A 21,299-nucleotide genomic window follows, 5' to 3' on the forward strand; every position below is an offset into this window, starting at 1 on the left:
CCCCATCTCTGCCCTCAACCATCAATCACATTTCCTAGTATCATAGAAAGTGAAAACCCAAACAATTCCTTTGTAAGATTTTTCATAAAAGGATACATTAAAAAATAAAATAAAATTAGAAGAAACCTGAGTTTGTCAGAAATACAATAAAGGGGCCGGGCGCGGTGGCTCAAGCCTGTAATCCCAGCACTTTGGGAGGCCGAGACGGGCGGATCACGAGGTCAGGAGATCGAGACCATCCTGGCTAACACGGTGAAACCCCGTCTCTACTAAAAACTGCAAAAAACTAGCCGGCGAGGTGACGGACGCCTGTAGTCCCAGCTACTCGGGAGGCTGAGGCAGGAGAATGGCGTAAACCTGGGAGGCGGAGCTTGCAGTGAGCCGAGATCCGGCCACTGCACTCCAGCCTGGGTGACAGAGCAAGACTCCGTCTCAAAAAAAAAAAAAAAAAAAAAAAAAAGAATACAATAAAGGGGCACTTTTATGAAGACAGTAACTCAGGAGTTTAATTTTCAGGGCACTCTGTTTGGGAGCACCTCTTTGATAGAAATATTCACAAAGACAAACTAATTTTTAAAATTATCCTGTGCTCCAGTGTTAGCCCGAGACAAAGAGGCAGCCAGGTTCTTTTTCACTATCTTCTCAGAAATCATTAATCAAAAGCCATTCCTGAGTCTGGCAGACTCTGCACTTTTCCTGTACAAAGGCTGACATTTATTTTCTACCAACTTAACACTGATTGACAGAGCCACAAAGAAACATATAAGTGTCTGCATTATATCTAACTGAGTCAAGAGTTTGAAAGCACCATCCACTGGACTCTGCCCCGGGCACCCCACTGGGGCTGGGGAGGACTCCGCACAGGAACATCTGTCTAGCAAGTACCTTCAAGGTCTCCTGAAAGGTCGGGTCCACCGTGTTCCTTTGGACTCCAGTCTTGCGCTTCCCCTGGGAGGATCTGTCAGGCAGAAGGTAGGTCTTCACATACCTAGGGGCCAAGCACAGTGGGGACAGAGTGAGAACTCAGGGAAAAGGGTGGATAAAGAGTTTGGGGGCAGCAGAACCCATGCATCAGCATTTTCTTTACCAGGTTTCCTGCTGGAATTTTTGATAGAAAGGACTTAATAACCTAATAGTGAGCAATGTTAGTGCTGGGTGGGCAGCTTCTGATTCACGCAGTCTATGGTCAAATGCTGATTACATAACCCTCTGGAATATTCCTGGGGGTGTGAAGCTCATCCTGCCTTCCTCAGGCCCTACTCCATTTGGCGAAGACCATGGAAACAGAGATTCTCTTGTCTGCCTGGACGTCAAGGCCATGAGCTGGATTCCCATCCCTTCTACCACCCACCACCTGCAAAAGAAAAAAAAGTGGAAGTAGAAAAAACATAAGCCTCGCACTGTGCTGCTTCCTTGCAGGGGCCTCAAAGACTCTGCTCCTCCCAACCGCTGAGAAGTGGGATTCTGCTGAGTCTAGAGGTCGCACGCAGCATGACAGGTGGCTCCATCTGCACTCACCCAGCTCCTGAAATCCAGGCGGGGAGGAAGACATGTCCTGTCCTGTTCTAGGCTGACCCCTCCAAACAGGCCCCTACGCTGCCCTTCATGGCTCCTCTGGCAGCCCCAGTGATGGCAATGACCGCCTCCCCCTCCCCCCACCAGCAGCAGTCCAAGCCCCTCTCCACAGGCTAGAAACAGGCTCCACTTTCCAAAGTGAAAAATCACAGTGAGCCTCCCTCTATCTGTGCCCTTCTTTAGCCCCAGCCATGGGCCTCTTTTTCCCCCTCGGTTAAACTTTTTGTAAAAATACTTGAAATTGGCCAGGAGGCCGGGCGCGGAAGCTCACACCTATAATCCCTGTGCTTTGGGAGGCTAAGGTGGGCGGATCACCTGTGGTCAGGAGTTTGAGACCAGCCTGGCCAACATGGTGAAACCCTGTCTGTACTAAAAATACAAAAATTAGCCAGGCGTGGTGGCATGCACTTGTAATCCCAGCTACTCAGGAGGCTGAGGCAGGAGAATCACTTGCACCTGGGAGATGGAGGTTGCAGTGAGCCAGGATCTCACCACTGCCCTCCAGCCTGGGCGATAAAGGGAGATTCCATCTCAAAAACAGCAACAACAACAAAAAAACACCCCAAAAACTGGCCAGGCATGGTAGCTCAGGGAGGATTCCATAAGCCAGAAATTTGAGACCAGCCTGGGCAATACATATGGAGAACTCATTGCCACGAAAAATTTTAAAGTCAACTGGGTGTGGTGGTGTGCATGTGTAGTCCCAGCTACTCGACGCCTGAAGTTGGAGGATCACCTGAGCCCAGGAGGTCAAGGCTGAAGTGAGCCATGATGATGTCACTGCATTGCAGCCTAGGCGCAAAGCAAGACTCTGTATCAAACAAAACAAAACAAAACAAAAAATCCCTCAAAACTCTGTCTCGAATTCTCCACAGTTCATTTACTCCTAAGTTATTGAGCAGTACACATTCATGCAATCTCATATATGTAAAACAGAATATATAAAATAAGCCTATATGGTTGGAAGCATTATAATAAAGTGCATACCCATGTACCCACCCCCCAGCTTAGGAAACAGAACATAACCAATGACTTCCGTATCATAATCCTGCCAGTAACCAGGTAATAACCATATTGGATTTTATATTTATCACCCCATTGGTTTTCTTTATGGTTTCGCCATTTTGATGTGTCTCCTTAAACAATGTACTGCTTAGTTTTCCCTGTTTTTGAACTTTCATATAAATGGGATCATTCTGTACACATTCTTCTGTAACTTGCTTTTATTCACTCAATATTATGTTTGGGATTTATCTATGTTGCTATAACCACCGCTCATTCATCTCTAATCCTACATATCACTCCACTGAATGAATACACAAGTCATTTGTCCTGTTGATGAATATTTGTCTTATGTCCTAGTTTTTTGCTCTGCTCATGGTGCACATGTGCAAGTATTTCTCTTGGCATATAACCAGAAGTGATAGGGTATATGCCCCTTCAACTCTTCTAGATAATGCCAAATTACCAATTCAATCTCTTTAACAGATACAGGGTTATGCAGGTTTTCTATTTCATTTCATGTCAGTTTTGGCAATTTGTGTCTCTTGAGAATGTGTCGATTTCAGCCAGGTGTGGTGGCTCACGCCTGTAATCCCAGCATTTTGGAAGGCCAAGGTGTGAGGATTTCATGAGCCCAGGAATTTGAGACCAGCCTGGGCAACATAGTGGGACCTCATTGCTATTAAAAATTTTTAAAAATTGGCTGGGCATGGTGGTGTGCACCTGTGATCCCAGCTACTTGGGAGGCTGAGGCAGTAGGACCAGTCGAGCTCAGGAGTTTGAGACCAGCCTGGGCAACATAGGAAGAAGATTTTCATTTCATCTAAGTTGTTAAATTTATTAGCACAAAGTTTTACATAATATCCCCTTATTACACTTTTTTCTTTCTTTTTTTTTTTTTTTTTTCCAGACAGAGTCTCACTTGGTTGCCCAGGCTGGAGTGCAGTGGCACAATCTCAGCTCACTGCAACCTCCACCTCCTGGGCTGAGGTGATTCTCCCACCTCAGCCTCCCGAGTAGCTGGGACACAGGCATGTGCCACCACGCCTGGCTAATTTTTATTTATTATTATTATTATTTTAAATGAGAGGGAGTCTCACTCTGTCACCCAGGCTGGAGTGCAGTGACATGATCTTGGCTCACTGCAACCTCTGCCTCCTGGGTTCAAAGAATTCTCCTGCCTCAGCCTCCTGTGTGGCTGGGATTACAGGCACACGCCACCATGCCTGGATAATTTTTTCTGTATTTTTAGTAGAGACGGGGTTTCACCATGTTGGCCAGGCTGGTCTTGAACTCCTGACCCTCAGGTGATCCACCTGCCTCAGCTTCCCAAAGTGCTGGGATTGCAGTCATGAGCCCCCATGCCTGGCCCCCTTATTATACTTTAATGTCTGCAAGTGCTGTCATGTTCTCTCTTCTTTCATTCCTATACTGGTATTTGAGTATTCTCTCTCTCTTTTTCTTTTTTCTTTTTTTTTTTTTTTGAGGCAGAGTTTTGCTCTTGTTGCCTAGGTTGGAGTGCAATGACGCAATCTCAGCTCACTGCAACGTCTACCTCCCTGGTTCAAGGGATCCTCCTGCCTCAGCCTCCCTAGTAGCTGGGATTACAGGCGTGCACCACCATACCCAGCTAATTTTTGTATTTTTAGTAGAGACAGGGTTTCACTATGTTGTCCAGGCTTGTCTCAAACTCCTGACCTCAGGTGATCCACCCGCCTTGGCCTCCCAGAGTGCTGGGATTATAGTTGTGAGCCACAGCACCCAGCCTTTTTCTAGCATTTTAAGGTAGAGGTTTAAATAATTCATTTTAAACCTTTTTTCTTTTAAATATAAGCACTGCTTTAACTGCATCCCTCAAATTTTGAAATTTAAAAGTCACAAAATACTTTTGGGAGAAAGACTATTCCAGTTTTCCTGAGGTAGACGGTACAGGAAGAGTAATAATAACAGCTAACACTAGAACAAAAGGAGAGATTCTGTTATGAAGGAACCATAAGTGCTATAGAAATGTGTACTTAATTTGTCTGGTACTAAAGAGCTACTAAAAATTTCAGAGCAGCAGAGGGTTTGATTAAATCAACAATTGATTTCTTTTCCCATCATCACTCTTTAGGTGGTAATTAAAACAATATGCCCGAAGTTCCCCATGTAAGAAAAAAGAAAGGCAAAAATGAGGCCCCTGCCTTAAACTATATTTAGAAAATCAATTCCAGTTGTAATGTGAACAAATTTAACTGTGAAAAAAAAAATGATAGGCCGGGCGCGGTGGCTCAAGCCTGTAATCCCAGCACTTTGGGAGGCCGAGACGGGCGGATCACGAGGTCAGGAGATTGAGACCATCCTGGCTAACATGGTGAAACCCCGTCTCTACTAAAAATACAAAAAAAAATTAGGGCCGGGCGCGGTGGCTCAAGCCTGTAATCCCAGCACTTTGGGAGGCCGAGACGGCGGATCACGAGGTCAGGAGATTGAGACCATCCTGGCTAACACGGTGAAACCCCGTCTCTACTAAAAATACAAAAACTAGCCGGGCGAGGTGGCGGGCGCCTGTAGTCCCAGCTACTCAGGAGGCTGAGGCAGGAGAATGGCGTCAACCCGGGAGGCGGAGCTTGCAGTGAGCTGAGATCCGGCCACTGCACTCCAGTCCGGGCGACAGAGCGAGACTCCGCCTCAAAAAAAAAAAAAAAAAAAAATTAGCCGGGTGAGGTGGCGGGCGCCTGTAGTCCCAGCTACTCGGGAGGCTGAGGCAGGAGAATGGCCAAAAACCCGGGAGGCGGAGCTTGCAGTGAGCTGAGATCCGGCCACAGCACTCCAGCCTGGGCGACAGAGCGAGACTCCGTCTCAAAAAAAAAAAAAAAAAAAAAAAAAAAATGATTAGAAGAAAACAGAGAACGTATTTAAACTCTTGGGTGCCATAGGAATTCTTCTACAGACACAAAAAGCAGACAGTTTAAAGGAAAAGCTTGATAAATTTAATATTAAACTTTCCATAAGAAAAGTCATAATAAACAAGTTAGAAAATAAGTTACAGCTGGATAAAATATATGCAATACATATAACTAACAAATAATTTTTAAACCTATTTAAATTAGGTTTAACAAAAAACCTCTGGTAAATAAATAAAACAATAAACAATCCAATAGAAAAATGGGAGGCCAGGTGCAGTGGCTCATGGTTGTAATCCCAGAGCTTTGGGAGGCTGAGGTGTGAGGATGGCTTGAGCCCAGGAGTTTGAGACCAGCGTTGGCAACAGAACAAAACCCTGTCTCTATGAAAATAAGTTTAAAAATCTAGCTGGAAAAAAAAAGTTATAAATTTATTTATTTATTTATTTTTTTTTTTGTTTGTTTTTTTTGAGACGGAGTCTCGCTCTGTCGCCCAGGCTGGAGTGCAGTGGCTGGATCTCAGCTCACTGCAAGCTCCGCCTCCCGGGTTCACGCCATTCTCCTGCCTCAGCCTCCGAGTAGCTGGGACTACAGGCGCCCGCCACCTCGCCCGGCTAGTTTTTTGTATTTTTTAGTAGAGACGGGGTTTCACAGTGTTAGCCAGGATGGTCTCGATCTCCTGACCTCGTGATCCGCCCGCCTCGGCCTCCCAAAGTGCTGGGATTACAGGCTTGAGCCACCACGCCCGGCCTAAGTTATAAATTTAGCCTCCTACATAGCTGGGACTACAGGCATGTGCCTTCCAGCTACTCAGGAGGCTGAGGCAGGGAGATCACTTGAGCCTGCAGTGAGCCGTGATCGCGCCACTGCACTCCATCCCTGTAGTCCCAGCTACTCAGGAGACTGAGGCAGGAGAATTGCTTGAACCCAGGAGGTGGAGGTTGCAGTGAGCCAAGATCATGCCACTGCACTCCAGCCTGGGCAACAGAGCAAGACTCCGTCTCAAATAAAATAAAATGAAATAAACCTAACTGGCAAATGCATATATAAGAAGTGGCTCAAAAGGCTGGGCTCGCACCTGTAATCTCAGCATTTGGGGAGGCTGAGGCGGGAGAACTGCTTGAGCCCAAGAGTTCAAGATCAGGTTGAGCAACATAGTGAGACCCTGTCTCTATTTTTTTTTTTTTTTTAAATAAGTTGCTCATCTTTGTCGGTAATAAGCGAAATGCACATTAAAATAATGGTGATGGCCAGGTGCGGTGGCTCACACTTGTAATCCCAGCACTTTGGGAGGTCAAGGTGGGTGGATCATGAGGTCAGGAGTTTGAGACCAGCCTGGCCAATATGGTGAAATCCCATCTCTACTAAAAATACAAAACTTAGCTGGGCATGGTCGTGCGTGCCTGTAGTCCCAGCTGCTCAGGCGGCTGAGGCAGGAGAATCACTTGAACCTGGGAGGTGGAGGTTGCAGTGAGCCGAGATCACGCCACTGCACTCCAGCCTGGGCGACAGAGCAAGACTTTGTCTCAAAAAAAAAAAGTAATAATAATAATAATAATGGTGCTACACCTTTTCATATCTATTAGTGAGAATAACATTTTAATCTCTTTATGGATTGTGTGAGTCAAGATTTAAATTTTGTATTTCCTGTGTGGAAAGCCAAATTTTCCAACATCACTTATTGAAGCCCACTTTTCCCCACCCATCTGTAATAGCTCCTCAACTGAATGTTTATGTCCACCCTGCTCACCAATTCATAGTTGAAGCCTAACCTACAGTGTGATGGTATTAGGAGGTAGAGTGTCTGGGAGGTGATTAGGTCATGAGGGTGCAGCCCTCATGAATGAGATTAGTGCCCTCATAAAAGAGGCCCCAGAGAGCTGCCTTGTCCCTTCTACCCTGTGGGGACACAAGAAAACAGCCATCTAAGAACCAGAAAGGGGGCCCTCACTAGATACCAAATCTACCAGCACTTTGATCTTCGATTTCCCAGCCTCCAGAACTGTGAGATATATATCTGTCTTGTTTATAAGCCACTTGGTCTATGGTATTCTGTCATAGCAGCCAAAATGGACAAAGACACTCCTTGATCATGTAAGTTTTCATATACACTAACGTCTGTATCTGGACTTTTGATTCTATTCTCCTGAATTGTTCTATCCTTGTATCAATAATACATTGTTTGCATTGCTACAGCTTTATAATAATTCTTGAAGTAAGCCTTCTCATTTTTGGTTTTTTTTAATAATTATCTTGGTTATTCTTAGACTTTTACTTTTTCATATACATTTTAGAATCAGTATGTCTTATGTTAAACTTAAAAAAAAAAACAACTTACGGATTACACTTTTTCTTCTTTTCTTCTCCATAGGCAAGGTTCTTACAGGCCCTGATGCATATTTCTAAAGAATGGGTTTTGAAGCAATAACGAATGGCAAATTCTATTTCTCCAGTGACATTAGCATTGTCAAAATTGCCCATCTCTGTACAGGTGCTATCAATGCTAATTAAACTTCCCTGAAATCAAGAATAACAGACAGAATAAGTTACTTCACAGTTAATTCATTTTTCTGATGTTCTGGTTTCAAGACAGCACATAAATAAAACCTCATACAGAGCATGTATCCTGACTCACATTAAGTTAATAATGCACCAGCTTGTACTTAGGCAAAGTAAGTTGCCACATGTTCTATCCCAAGAAGACAGAGAATCCTCAGAAGGCCCTCTCTTGCCTGGATATAGTTTTTGCCTAGCAATAAAGGTTACACAATCTCATTCTTTAATACAAATTGCTTGGGGAGAAATGGACTAGCTCCTATGCAATTCTGCAAGATCACTCTCAGGAGGCCAAGATAAAATCCGTGGCAGGACAGCTATGCGGAAAGCAGCACAGTCTGGGGCTAAGTGGCTGCGACTGGGAATCAGATAGACCTGGACTCAAATGCCTGTGCTGCCACTCATTAGCTGTGGCAAAGTTTAACTGGAAAAAACCATACTGATCTCATAGGGCTACGGTGAGGAATAAATAGAAGAAAGCAAGTAAAGTGTCTACCCAAGGTGACAGTAAATTGTATTTAAATTTTTCTGGTTACCTAAAATGAAAAATAAAACTATCATCACAATCTAGGGTACTCCAAGCTTATACAATGTAGATAAGGAGAGGCTAATGAATGCTATTAATTAGCACAAAATTCCTGGGCCTAAAAGATACAATAAGCCACCTCATCATTATTAAACGTGCTAAAATACTTGCCAACATTTGCATTACCAATCTCTGTGCTGTCTTTATAGGAAGAGAAGCCTAACTGATTTATACTTCGAATTCCCAACTAGCTCCTCCACGCTATAAAACATCCTGAAAAGGAACTAAGAAACAAGCCTGGGAGTGCCGGGCGCGGTGGCTCACGCCTGTAATCCCAGCACTTTGGGAGGCGGAGGCGGGTGGATCATGAGGTAAGGAGATCAAGATCATCCTGACTAATATGGTGAAACCCCATCTCTACTAAAAATACAAAAAAAAAAATTTAGCCAGGTGTGGTGGCGGGCGCCTGCAGTCCCAGCTACTCGGGAGGCTGAGACAGGAGAATGGCATGAACTCGGGAGGCAGAGCTTGCAGCAGAGATTGCGCCACTGCACTCCAACCTGGGTGACAGAGCAAGACTCCATCTCAAAAAAAAAAAAAAAAAAAAAAAGGAAAAAAAAAAAGAAACAAGCCTGGGGGCAGAAAGTCAGAACCACGAGGGAAAGATAAAATTAAAACAAAACCAACAATTGAGACCGGGTGTGGTGGCTCACCATCGTAATCCCAGCACTTTGAGAGGACAACGTGGGCAGATCACTGGAGGTCAGGAGTTTGAGACTAGCCTGGCCAAACATGGTGAAACCCTGTCTCCACTAAAATACAAAAATTAGCCAGGCAGGTGGCATGTACCTGTAATCCCAGCCACTTGGGACATTAAGGCATAAGAATTGCTTTAACTCAGGAGGCGGAGGTTGCAGTGAGCTGAAGTTGCACCACTGCACTCCAGCCTGGGCAACAGAATGAGGCCCCGTCTCAAAACAAACAAACAAAAAACAATACCAACAAGTCATCAGACAGGCTGGAACCTGAACTGATGAATGCCAAGAACAAAACAAGCTTTACCACATCCAGTCACTGGCTCTGAAGAATCTCACCTGCCAACACCATCCCACTGTTAAAAAGGAAAACAATGTAAAATTTTTACACACTCAAAAAGGCATACACTGGGCACAGTGGCTCACACCTGTAATCCCAGCACTTTGGGAGGCAGAGGCAGTGGATCACTTGAGGTCGGGAGTTTGAGACCAGCCTGGCCAACATGGTAAAACCCCCTCTCTACCAAAAAAAAAAAAAAAAAAAGGCATGGACTGGTGTGCCAGCATGAGTGAGTGGGTGTGAGATAGAAGAGAATGGATAGAGGAGCTTGGCAAAAGGTATGAGCGGCCTGAGAGAAGAACCAGGTGGATGAATGGAGAGGCTAATGAATAATACAGCATTCGTCATGGGACTCAGCTTCAGGCTATGTCAGACTAAATGGTGTTACACACATTTTTCTGCTGAGAACAATTAGCCGAATTAGACAACCAAACTATTTCAAGACATTGTGGAGCTGCCAAGACCACAGGACGCAAGGAGCCAAGATGTTGAGAAGCACATGGAGGTAAGCCTGACATCTGGAGCTGCCTTTCACTTCAAGGCATAGGTCCCTGTGTAAGCAACACAGGACTTTTGATTCTATTCTACTGACCTGCTTGACTCTCCTTGTATCAGGAACACATTGAATTACTGCAGCTGCACGTCCAAGGGCTGGACGGCCAAGATGTCAATCTAAATAAAATGGCAAAGAGACTCAGAAGCTGAGCAGAGTTTTCAGCAGTCTAACGGGACTGGGGGACAAAATCAGCATTCAAGGCTACAAAGTCATGGGGAACCTGAGGAGCCAAGGTCCCTGAGACAAGGCAAATCCACGAGTACCTCAGACGCTGCCTTTTCCTCAAGGTGTTTGCTGAACTGGAAGCTGTGGCTGAGGGGCTAAGAAACTTAAGAATGCTTCCACTGGCGGGACGCAGTGGCTCACGCCTGTAATCCTAGCACTTTGGGAGGCTGAGGCGGGCAGATCGCGAGGTCAGGAGGTCAGCAGATCTAGACCATCCTGGCTCATGCCGTGAAACCCCATCTCTACTAAAAATACAAAAAAAAAATTAGCCAGGTGTGGTGGCGGGCGCCTGCAGTCCCAGCTACTCGGGAGGCTGAGACAGGAGAATGGCATGAACTCGGGAGGCAGAGCTTGCAGCAGAGATTGCGCCACTGCACTCCAACCTGGGTGACAGAGCAAGACTCCATCTCAAAAAAAAAAAAAAAAAAAAAAGGAAAAAAAAAAAGAAACAAGCCTGGGGGCAGAAAGTCAGAACCACGAGGGAAAGATAAAATTAAAACAAAACCAACAATTGAGACCGGGTGTGGTGGCTCACCATCGTAATCCCAGCACTTTGAGAGGACAACGCGGGCAGATCACTGGAGGTCAGGAGTTTGAGACTAGCCTGGCCAACATGGTGAAACCCTGTCTCCACTAAAATACAAAAATTAGCCAGGCAGGTGGCATGTACCTGTAATCCCAGCTACTTGGGACATTAAGGCATAAGAATTGCTTTAACTCAGGAGGCGGAGGTTGCAGTGAGCTGAAGTTGCACCACTGCACTCCAGCCTGGGCAACAGAATGAGGCCCCGTCTCAAAACAAACAAACAAAAAACAATACCAACAAGTCATCAGACAGGCTGGAACCTGAACTGATGAATGCCAAGAACAAAACAAGCTTTACCACATCCAGTCACTGGCTCTGAAGAATCTCACCTGCCAACACCATCCCACTGTTAAAAAGGAAAACAATGTAAAATTTTTACACACTCAAAAAGGCATACACTGGGCACAGTGGCTCACACCTGTAATCCCAGCACTTTGGGAGGCAGAGGCAGGTGGATCACTTGAGGTCGGGAGTTTGAGACCAGCCTGGCCAACATGGTAAAACCCCCTCTCTACCAAAAAAAAAAAAAAAAAAAAGGCATGGACTGGTGTGCCAGCATGAGTGAGTGGGTGTGAGATAGAAGAGAATGGATAGAGGAGCTTGGCAAAAGGTATGAGCGGCCTGAGAGAAGAACCAGGTGGATGAATGGAGAGGCTAATGAATAATACAGCATTCGTCATGGGACTCAGCTTCAGGCTATGTCAGACTAAATGGTGTTACACACATTTTTCTGCTGAGAACAATTAGCCGAATTAGACAACCAAACTATTTCAAGACATTGTGGAGCTGCCAAGACCACAGGACGCAAGGAGCCAAGATGTTGAGAAGCACATGGAGGTAAGCCTGACATCTGGAGCTGCCTTTCACTTCAAGGCATAGGTCCCTGTGTAAGCAACACAGGACTTTTGATTCTATTCTACTGACCTGCTTGACTCTCCTTGTATCAGGAACACATTGAATTACTGCAGCTGCACGTCCAAGGGCTGGACGGCCAAGATGTCAATCTAAATAAAATGGCAAAGAGACTCAGAAGCTGAGCAGAGTTTTCAGCAGTCTAACGGGACTGGGGGACAAAATCAGCATTCAAGGCTACAAAGTCATGGGGAACCTGAGGAGCCAAGGTCCCTGAGACAAGGCAAATCCACGAGTACCTCAGACGCTGCCTTTTCCTCAAGGTGTTTGCTGAACTGGAAGCTGTGGCTGAGGGGCTAAGAAACTTAAGAATGCTTCCAACTGGCGGGACGCAGTGGCTCACGCCTGTAATCCTAGCACTTTGGGAGGCTGAGGCGGGCAGATCGCGAGGTCAGGAGGTCAGCAGATCTAGACCATCCTGGCTCATGCCGTGAAACCCCATCTCTACTAAAAATAAAAAAAATTAGCCAGGCATGGTAGCACGTGCCTGTAGTTCCAGCTACTCAGGAGGCTGAGGCAAGAGAATCGCTTGCATCCAGGAGGCGGACGTTGCAGTGAGCCGAGATCATACTACTGCACTTCAGCTTGAGTGACATAGCGAGGCTCCATCTCAAAAAAAAGGAGAGCTTCCAGCAGTTTCATCTTACTAGAGAGGAAAAAACTGGCCTTCAGGCTTATCACAGGGAAGGGGCTTAGTAAATATCTAGACCTTCAGCTGGGATCCTCCAAAGACTTTCTTACTAGGAGGAAGAGTCACCTGGAAATGGACCTGTCTTCATCAACGGAAACCCAGTTTTGAATTAGCTCAGCCCCAGACTAGATAAAGATTCTTTACCTCCACTCTGTGTGTTAAGAGCAAAAGTAAATTCTCTATGAAGCATAATACAAGTGCAAAAATAATTGCGGTTTTTACATTGTTGGAATTTGCCATTTGATATTGGAATATATTCTTAAATGTGGTTATGTCATATATCATTTTAATGGGCATTTCTCGCTTTATTTATTTATTTATTTGCTAATAATGGGTTATTTGCTGTTTATGTTTATTTTAGACTATGGAAATGATGTTAGACAAAAAGCAGATTTGAGCAATTTTCTTATTCAAGTTCAAAATGGGTCGTAAAGCAGTGGAGACAATCCGTGATATCCACAATGCATTTAGCTCAGCAACATACAGTGCAGTGGGGGTTCAAGAAATTTTCCAAAGGAGACGAGAACCTTGAAGATGAGGAGTGTAGTGGCGGCCATCGGAAGATGACAACAAACAATTGAGAGCAATCATAGAAGCTGATCCTACAACTAAGCGAGAAGTTGCTGAATAACTCAACGCTGACCATTCTATGATCGTTCGGCATTGGAAGCAAATTGGAAAGGTGAAAAAGCTTGATAAGCAGGTGCCTCATGAGTTGAGTGAAGATCAAAAAAATCGTCATTTTGAAGTGTTGTCTTCTCTTATTCTATGCAACGGTGAACCATTTCTCAATCAGACTATGATGTCTGACAAAAAGTGGATTTTATATGACAACCAGCAATGACCAGGTTAGTGGCTGGACTGAGAAGAAACTCCAAAGCACTTCCCAAAGCCAAACTTGCATCAAAGAAAGGTCATGATCGCTGTTTGGTGGTCTGCTGTCAGTCTGATCCACTACAGCTTTCTGAATCCCGGGGAAACCGTTACATCTGAGAAGTATATTCAACAAATTGATGAGATGCACCAAAAATTGCAATGCCTGCAGCCGGCACTGACCAACAAAAGGGGCCCAATTCTTCTCCACGACAATGCCCTACTGCACGTCACACAACCAACACTTCAAAAGTCGAACAAGGCCAGGCTTGGTGGCTCACACCTGTAGTCCCAGCACTTTGGGAGGCCAAGGCAGGCTGATCACTTGAGATCAGGAGTTCAAGACCAGCTGGCCAACATGGTGAAATGCTGTCTCTACTAAAAATACAAAAATTAGCTGAGCGTGGTGGTGCACACCTGTAATCCCAGCTACTTGGGAGGCTGAGGTAGGAGAATCACTTGAACCCAGGAGGCGGAAGTTGCATGAACTGAGATAGTACCACTGCACTCCAGCCTGGGCAACAGAGCGAGACTCCATCTCAAAACAAAAAACAAAAACAAAAGTTGAACAAATCAGGCTACAAAGTTTTGTCTCACCCACCATATTCACCTGACCTCTCACCAACAGATTACCACTTCTTCAAGCATCTTGAGAACTTTGTGCAGGGAAAACACAACCAGAAGGATGCAGAAAATGCTTTCCAAGAGTTCGTCAAATCCCGAAGCACAGATTTTTATGGTACAGGAATAAACAAACTTATTTCTTGTTGGCAAAAATGTGTCAATTGTAATGGATCCTACTTTTATTAATAAAAAGATGTGTTTGAGCCTAGTTATAATGATATAAAATTCATGGTCCAACCACAATTACTTTTCTAGCAACCTAATATTTTTGAATCTCAAATTATCCGAGTTTTTCATACTCAATGTCCACCATCCAAGAGAAAATTGCCATGCATACCAGGACTAACAAGTAACCAAGTGTCCCAGTTTCCTTAGGACTAAGGAATTTCCTGGGATTCGAGACTTGAACTGCTAAAACCAGGTGAGTACTGAGTAAACTGGGGTGGTTAGTTATCCTAAGTCTAAGATCCAAGAGTAAGTGACCAAAAACAAAGAGGAAAAAATGCATAATAAAAATAGTCTCATGTGTGATCCAGATACTGGCAGTGAAAGGTATAAACTGTAAAATAAATGTAACTAATGTGGTCAAGAAAATACATGACAAGAATATATTTCTCCAGAGAACTAGAATGTATAATAAAGAATGAAACAGAAATTTCTCCAGAGGACTAGAATTTATAATAATAAATCAAATAGAAATTAAGGCCTTGGCTGGGCATGGTGGCTCACGCCTGTAACCCCAGCACTTTGGGAGGTCGAGGCAGGAAAATCATCTGAGGTCAGGAGTTTGAGACCAGCCTGGGCAACATGGTGAAAACTGAATCTACTAAAAATACAAAAATTAGCCAGGTGTGATGGTGCACACCTATAATCCCAGCTACTCAGGAGGATGAGGCAGGAGAATTGCTTGAACCCGGGAGGCAGAAGTTGCAGTGAGCCAAGATCACACCACTGCCCTCCGGCCTGGGTGACAGAGTGAGATTTCATCTAAAAAAAAAGTAAGTTGCCTAAAAAGTAAGACAACTGAATGAAGTACTCCACAAATTAAAGTAACATAAGATCAGACTTAGCTGAAGGGAGGATTGGCAAACTGGAAGATGGGTCAATGGAAAATATTTGGAGTGAAGCATAGGGGAATAAAATGAATGAAAAATAAAGAGTATAAGAGACATATGGGGCCAAATACCATGGTTCATGCCTGTAACCCCTGTGCCTTGGGAGGCCAAAGTGGGAGGATTGCTTGAGACCAGGAGTTCATGACCAGTCTGCACAACATAGTGAGTGGGTGCTCCTGCTAAGCCCACGAGTTCTGGGAAGGAGTGAGCTAGGGCTGTGCCACTGCATTCCATCCAGCCTGGGCAACAGATGAGACCCCCATCTCAGAAAGATAGGGGGGAGGGAGGGAGGGAGGGAGGGAGAGGGGTGGGGAGAGAGAGAGAGAGAGAGAGAAAGAGAGAGAGAGAGATAGGACATAATGAAAAAGTGTATGTTTAGACTCTCATCTAGAGAAAAACGAGGCAGAAGGTATATTTGAAGAGATAATGGTTAAGAATTTCTAAAGACTAACAAGAGACAATAAACCACAGATTTAAGAGGAAATATGTTTTTTAAAAAACTATACATAGGTACATCATAATAAAATTGCTTAAAATCAAAGACAAGGAGAAAATCTTAATGGTAGAGAAAAAAAGGATCTATTACCTATGGTGGAATAAACAGTAAGATTTAACCATTTTATTGCCCCCCAGAAATGATAGAAGCCAGACTTGTTTAATCCAAAAAGAATGATGAAAAGAAGGGGGTAGAGACAGTAACACAGAGTAGGAGAAAAAAGTAGTTACAATAAACTAGAACAGATTACATACTACAAAAAAAAGTCAATGACTGGATTTTTAAAAACATCTGACTGTGCTATTTAGATGAGACACAGCTGAAATATGAATGCACAGAAGGGCAGGAAGAGAAGGGGCGTTCTTTTGCAGGGTGAAGGGGTGGGGAGCCAGAGAGGGAGGGCTGTGTGAGTGGGAAGGGAAAGGCAGGAATGCCAAGTGCAGAAAACTAATAAAAGCTTAGCTAAGGGGCCGGGCGCGGTGGCTCAGACCTGTAATCCCAACACTTTGGGAGGCCAATGCGGGTGGATCACTAGAGGTCAGGAGTTCGAGATCAGCCTGGCCAACATGGTGAAACCCTGTCTCCACTAAAAATACAAAAATTAGCTGGGCATGGTGACACACACCTGTCATCCCAGCTACTTGGTAGGCTGAGGTGGGAGAATCGCTTGAACCTGGGAGGCGGAGGTTGCAGTAAGCTGGGATCGCACCACAGTACTCCAGCCTGGGCAGCTGAGCGAGACTCTATCTCGAAACAAAACAAAACAAAACAAAATAAAAAGATTAGCTGAGGTGGGGAGAGAAAAATGGTAGCTGGAGGGGAATGGAAGGTTGAGTGAAGGTGTTTTATCACAGGAGACTGGAATGTGTTCAAGGGTCCAGGTAAATAGAGGCTGAATCCGTATGTGAGGAAGGATAAGTGATAGAATAAGGAACACAGAAGGCAGGGGAGGGCAGGATCCCAAGTATTGCTGAAGGCATCAGCTTCTTCTATTGCAGGTGGGGAAAGGAGAGTCACTTGGGTGCAAATGCAGTTGGTTAATTTGGTATCAGGAGGATTGGGAAATTTCAACCTAATTCTTTTCTTTCTTGGTAGAGTAAAAAGGGAGATTTCTTGAGAGTGAGGAGGAAGAGCAGGTTTGAAAAGACTGGAGGAGGTGTGAAATATTTGTTGTGGAGAGCAAAAAAACCGTGTTAATCATGCAAAGACATCAGGATTGCTGGGCAGTGTTGGGCACAGTTGGACTTGGGAACACAACAGGGCAGAATAATCTCCAGCATGCAGGCGTGAGTGTCCTGGGGTTAGGGCTGCCCTGCCATGAACCTTGCTCCTTGGGTGTGCAGCTGTCAGCGTGTAGGTAGAAAGAAAGTGCACAGCTGGGCTCATCCAGGTTGGCACCCAGAATTATAAAGAAACCAGGATTATTCATCATTTTATAAGTGGATAAACCAAGGTTAAGCCATGCCCCAAATTGCATCACACATCAGAAGCAGATCTGGAAGTGGACCTGGGCTCCTAAATCTTTGGGCCATAAGGTATGCTCATGTCTCTGAGTAGTTCAACCACTGTGTCTGCTGAGCAGGGAGTGGGAGGATACACCCTCATAATGAAAGGAGAGCAGAGCACGTTCATCCATCAAGTGCATTCCTTCCCAGATAACTCATAGATCCACCACCATCGCCCTGGCAGGGCTCCTGGTTCTGCTTTCTCTGGAGCCAGAACAGAGCCTCTGAGCAGGTTACAAGCTGAATGCAGCAAACGGAGTCAACCAAAAGATTCTGGCCCAGAAAAGCAACCCAAAACTCAGCCTGACTTTTATTAAAGCCATTGGTGCAGTCTGGGTTTGAGAGAAAGTCAATCTGGGCAACAGCAGAGGAAAAACTCAAGGCAGGCAGGGAGACTTCTGCCAGCGACTTTCTCTGAAGGTCACAAATTTATCTCCTGTAACTGCAAGCAAAGTTTCATGCCCTTTTATTTTACAAGGACAGAAAACTCAGAGTCAACTGAAGCCACAGCTAAATTAAAAATAATAAATCCTGATAAGAACACACTGAGAACATTTCTACAAAGTGGTTAAGATGGTGAGTGATGAGGCCACCCAGCAGTCTTCCAGTGCCTGGCCCTGACACTTAGCGGCTATGTGATCTTGAGCAATTATCTTACCCTCCAGAGCCTCAGTTTCCTCATCTGTAAAATGGGGATCTATCTCATAGGGTCGTGGTGAGGTTGGAAAAAGACTTAGAGCCATGCCTATATTTGGTAAGCTTAGTGGTTATCACTTTTTTTTTTTTGAGACAGAGTCTCGCTCTGTTGCCCAGGCTGGAGTACAGTGGTGCAATCTCCGTTCATTGCAAGCTCTGCCTCCCAGGTTCACGCCATTCTCCTGCCTCAGCCTCCCGAGTAGCTGGGACTACAGGCACCCGCCACCACACCCGGCTAATTTTTTGTATTTTTAGTAGAGACGGGGTTTCACCATGTTAGCCAGGATGGTCTCGATCTTTTGACCTCGTGATCCGCCCACCTTGGCCTCCGAAAGTGCTGGGATTACAGGCTGAGTCACCATGCCTAGCCAGATTATCAGCCTTTTAAAAATGCCACAAAATGTGGATGCCCTTTGTAAGCTAAGCAAATCATTTGATATTTTCTTCTTTTTTGCCATGAAATGTATAATAACAAAAGAGTACATATAATGCATAGGAATAAATAATAATTATAAAATTAACATCCACACACCCATACTCAGCCTAAGAAAAATAACATCGCCAGGACTTCAGAAGCGCCCCAGAACTCCTCCTCCCTTATCAAATCCCCTCTCATTCTGTCTCCAGGAAACACTATTTCAAATTGTCTGTTAATCATCCCCGCTTTTCTTGATGGTTTTACTTTTTTTTTTTTTTTTTTTTTTGAGACAGAGTCTCGCTCTCATCACCCAGGCTGGAGTACAATGGCGCAATCTCGGTTCACCGCAACCTCTACTTCCCAGGTTCAAGCAATTCTCCTGCCTCAGCCTCCCAAGTAGGGGGGATTACAGGTACCTGCCACCACGCCTGGCTAATGTTTATATTTTCAGTAGACACGGGGTTTTACCATGTTGGTCAGGCTGGTCTCAAACTCCTGACCTCAGGTGATCTGCCTGATTTGGCCTCCCAAAGTGCTAGGATTACAGGCATAAGCCCCATGTCCAGCGAATGATTTTATGATATATGAATATATCCCCCAATCTACTGTCTAGTTTACCTGATTTTGACATTTATACAGTTAGAATAATACTGTGTACACATTCTCCACAATTTAACGTTCTCTTGACATTTTGATTGTTGACAGTTTTTCAAAATTAAAACAATTATAAACAATGATGTCCGGGACATCTATGTATGCACATTTTGGCCAACATTCATGATAATTTTTAAAGAGTAGTTCCTGTGACTGAAGTTCAATTAAAGAGAACATGTAAAGGCTTTTGATATCTATTGCTAATTGCCCTCTAGAAAAGTCATAACAGTTACTGCTCACCCCACAGTTTGTAAGAATGCCTGCTGCTTTACACCTTACCAACACTGAGCTTTATTATTTTTAAAATTTGCTAAAGTGGTCCCAAAATAGCAGGTTGCTTTAATTTTGCACTGATTTGCCTACTTGAGAGGTTAAACGATTTTTCCTGTTTGTTGTCTAGATCTGGTTTTATACTTTTATAATAAGTGGAATGTTAATAAGCTGTTTTTTCTTTCGGTTTGTTGTTGTTTTTTTAGCTCCAATCTTTGTTTCTCAGAGAATGTAAATAGTTCTCAGAAGGGAAGGCAACACCTTTGGCAAGAAGCGATAAGCAGTGGTTTGGTGGGAGCTCAGCTTCCTCGAGTAAATGCTGCTTCAGCCTAAAGGGAACAGGTTATGATTAAATGCATAATAATTACATCTCATGATTATAAATTGTAAGGGCACAAATCAGAGAAAACTTTAGGAAAATGAGTGAGAATAGAGAGCCCTACTGAATTTGCACTATGATTTAGTTAGGCATAGGTAAACAATAATTATAAAATTAACATCCGTGTATGTATGTGTAAAATCTGATTAATACTCAAAGTTGATGAGTGTATGGGGAATTACATAATCTCATATGCCACTGATGGGACTGTTAAAAACAATTTTTGGGGGCTGGGCGTGGTGGCTCACGCCTGTAATCCCAGTGCTTTGGGAGACTGATGTGGGCGATCGGATCATGAGGTCAGGAGATCAAAACCATCCTGGCTAACACGGTGAAACCCTGTCTCTACTGAAAATACAAAAAAATTAGCCGGGTGTGGTGGCAGGCACCTGTAGTCCCAGCTACTGGGGAGGCTGAGACAGGAGAATGGTGTGAACCCAGAAACCAGGAGGCGGAGCTTGCAGTCAGCCGAGATCACGCCACTGCATTCCAGCCTGGGGGACACAGCGAGACTCTGTCTCAAAAAAAAAAAATTTTTTTTTCTGTTTTCCAACAAAAAGTCCCTAAGCAGCAAAGGGACTAAGATGGATTTGCTCACCCCACCTCTCCCTAGGCCAGCATCCTGGTTCCCTGCTTCTACGTGTGGATTGGCTCCGAGTGAAGCTGAACAAGGCAGCATGGGTCAGGAAAACTGCTCAGTGTAAGAGTGCAACATGCCTGTGGGATATTATGAAAAGCCTGGACTCCCCGGTATGGACTCCCCAGGCCCCTGGTTTGAATCAGAGTTCTATAGTCAGCTCGGGACCTTGGCAAGTCGCATTAACCTCTGTGAATCTCAGGTTCCTTGTTTGTGAAATGGGACAACAGCACCTTCCATAAAAGATCTTTGTGAGAATAACTGAGCTGTGAAGCACCTGCCTTGGGCTTTTAATAAATGGTAACTATGATTAGGATTAACCCAATCACTCAACAAACATTTATTGAGGCCATTTAAGTGTTGGACACAGCTCTTGGGAATTTGTCTAGCAGAGAGGTGACACAGACAATACCCAACAGATGAGCCAACTCTATAGCACCTCGAGGGTGGTGAGGACATGGATTAACATAGAGCAGGTGGGGAGAGCGGGGCAGGGGTAGCTCCCTGAGAAGGTGGCTTGGAACAAAGCCTTAAAGGAAGGGACTGCATGACTTGTGATGTCTGGAGAGGGAAGAGTACAGAAATGCCTGCAGGTGGGATGTTTCTGGGGGTCCCAGCAACAGTGAGTGGCCCTGCAGCTGAGTGGAATGAGCGATGGGGAGGGTGAGAGCTGGTGAGGTCAGGGCAGAGTGGCGGGCAGGTCACAGAGGACCCCACAGACCGTCAGGGTGTGGGTCCAAGCCCATGTACTTGGCTATGTGTTGGTGTCTAGGGCTACAAGGACGTGATTCTGGCCCTTGAAGGAGCTTAGAGTCCAATCTAGCGGGACCCTGAGCAGTTAGTGGAAACTGGCCCACTGGCTCTCTATGAAGGCATAGTCTCATCCCAACCCCACCACCCCGTTATAAGTAAAATGTTTATTTAGAAACAGAATGCTTGTTTTTTTGGTACTATAGCATTTAGACAAAAAGGTTTTTTTTAGCAAGGCAATTTTACTTTTTGCAGAAAGGGTGCTTCTTGCAG

The 21,299-nt window shown here is 44.7% G+C and overlaps 1 protein-coding gene across 11 annotated transcripts in view; it reads right to left on the reverse strand.

Moving 5' to 3' along the window:
• The window catches only part of SYTL3 (synaptotagmin like 3), a 141,530-nt gene that overhangs the window by 26,647 nt on the left and 93,584 nt on the right, over positions 1 to 21,299 (reverse strand). For all 11 annotated transcript variants that reach the window (XM_033234916.1, XM_033234911.1, XM_033234915.1 and 8 more), the window contains 2 exons: positions 7,801 to 7,979; positions 886 to 988 (listed from right to left, as the gene is read on the reverse strand). In XM_033234916.1, the coding sequence (XP_033090807.1) occupies positions 886 to 988; positions 7,801 to 7,979 (282 nt within the window). The remainder of the gene's footprint in view (positions 1 to 885; positions 989 to 7,800; positions 7,980 to 21,299) is intronic.

This window comes from Trachypithecus francoisi, unplaced genomic scaffold, assembly GCF_009764315.1.
Source record: "Trachypithecus francoisi isolate TF-2019V2 unplaced genomic scaffold, Tfra_2.0 Lachesis_group15, whole genome shotgun sequence".
NCBI classification, from domain to species: Eukaryota; Metazoa; Chordata; class Mammalia; order Primates; family Cercopithecidae; genus Trachypithecus; species Trachypithecus francoisi.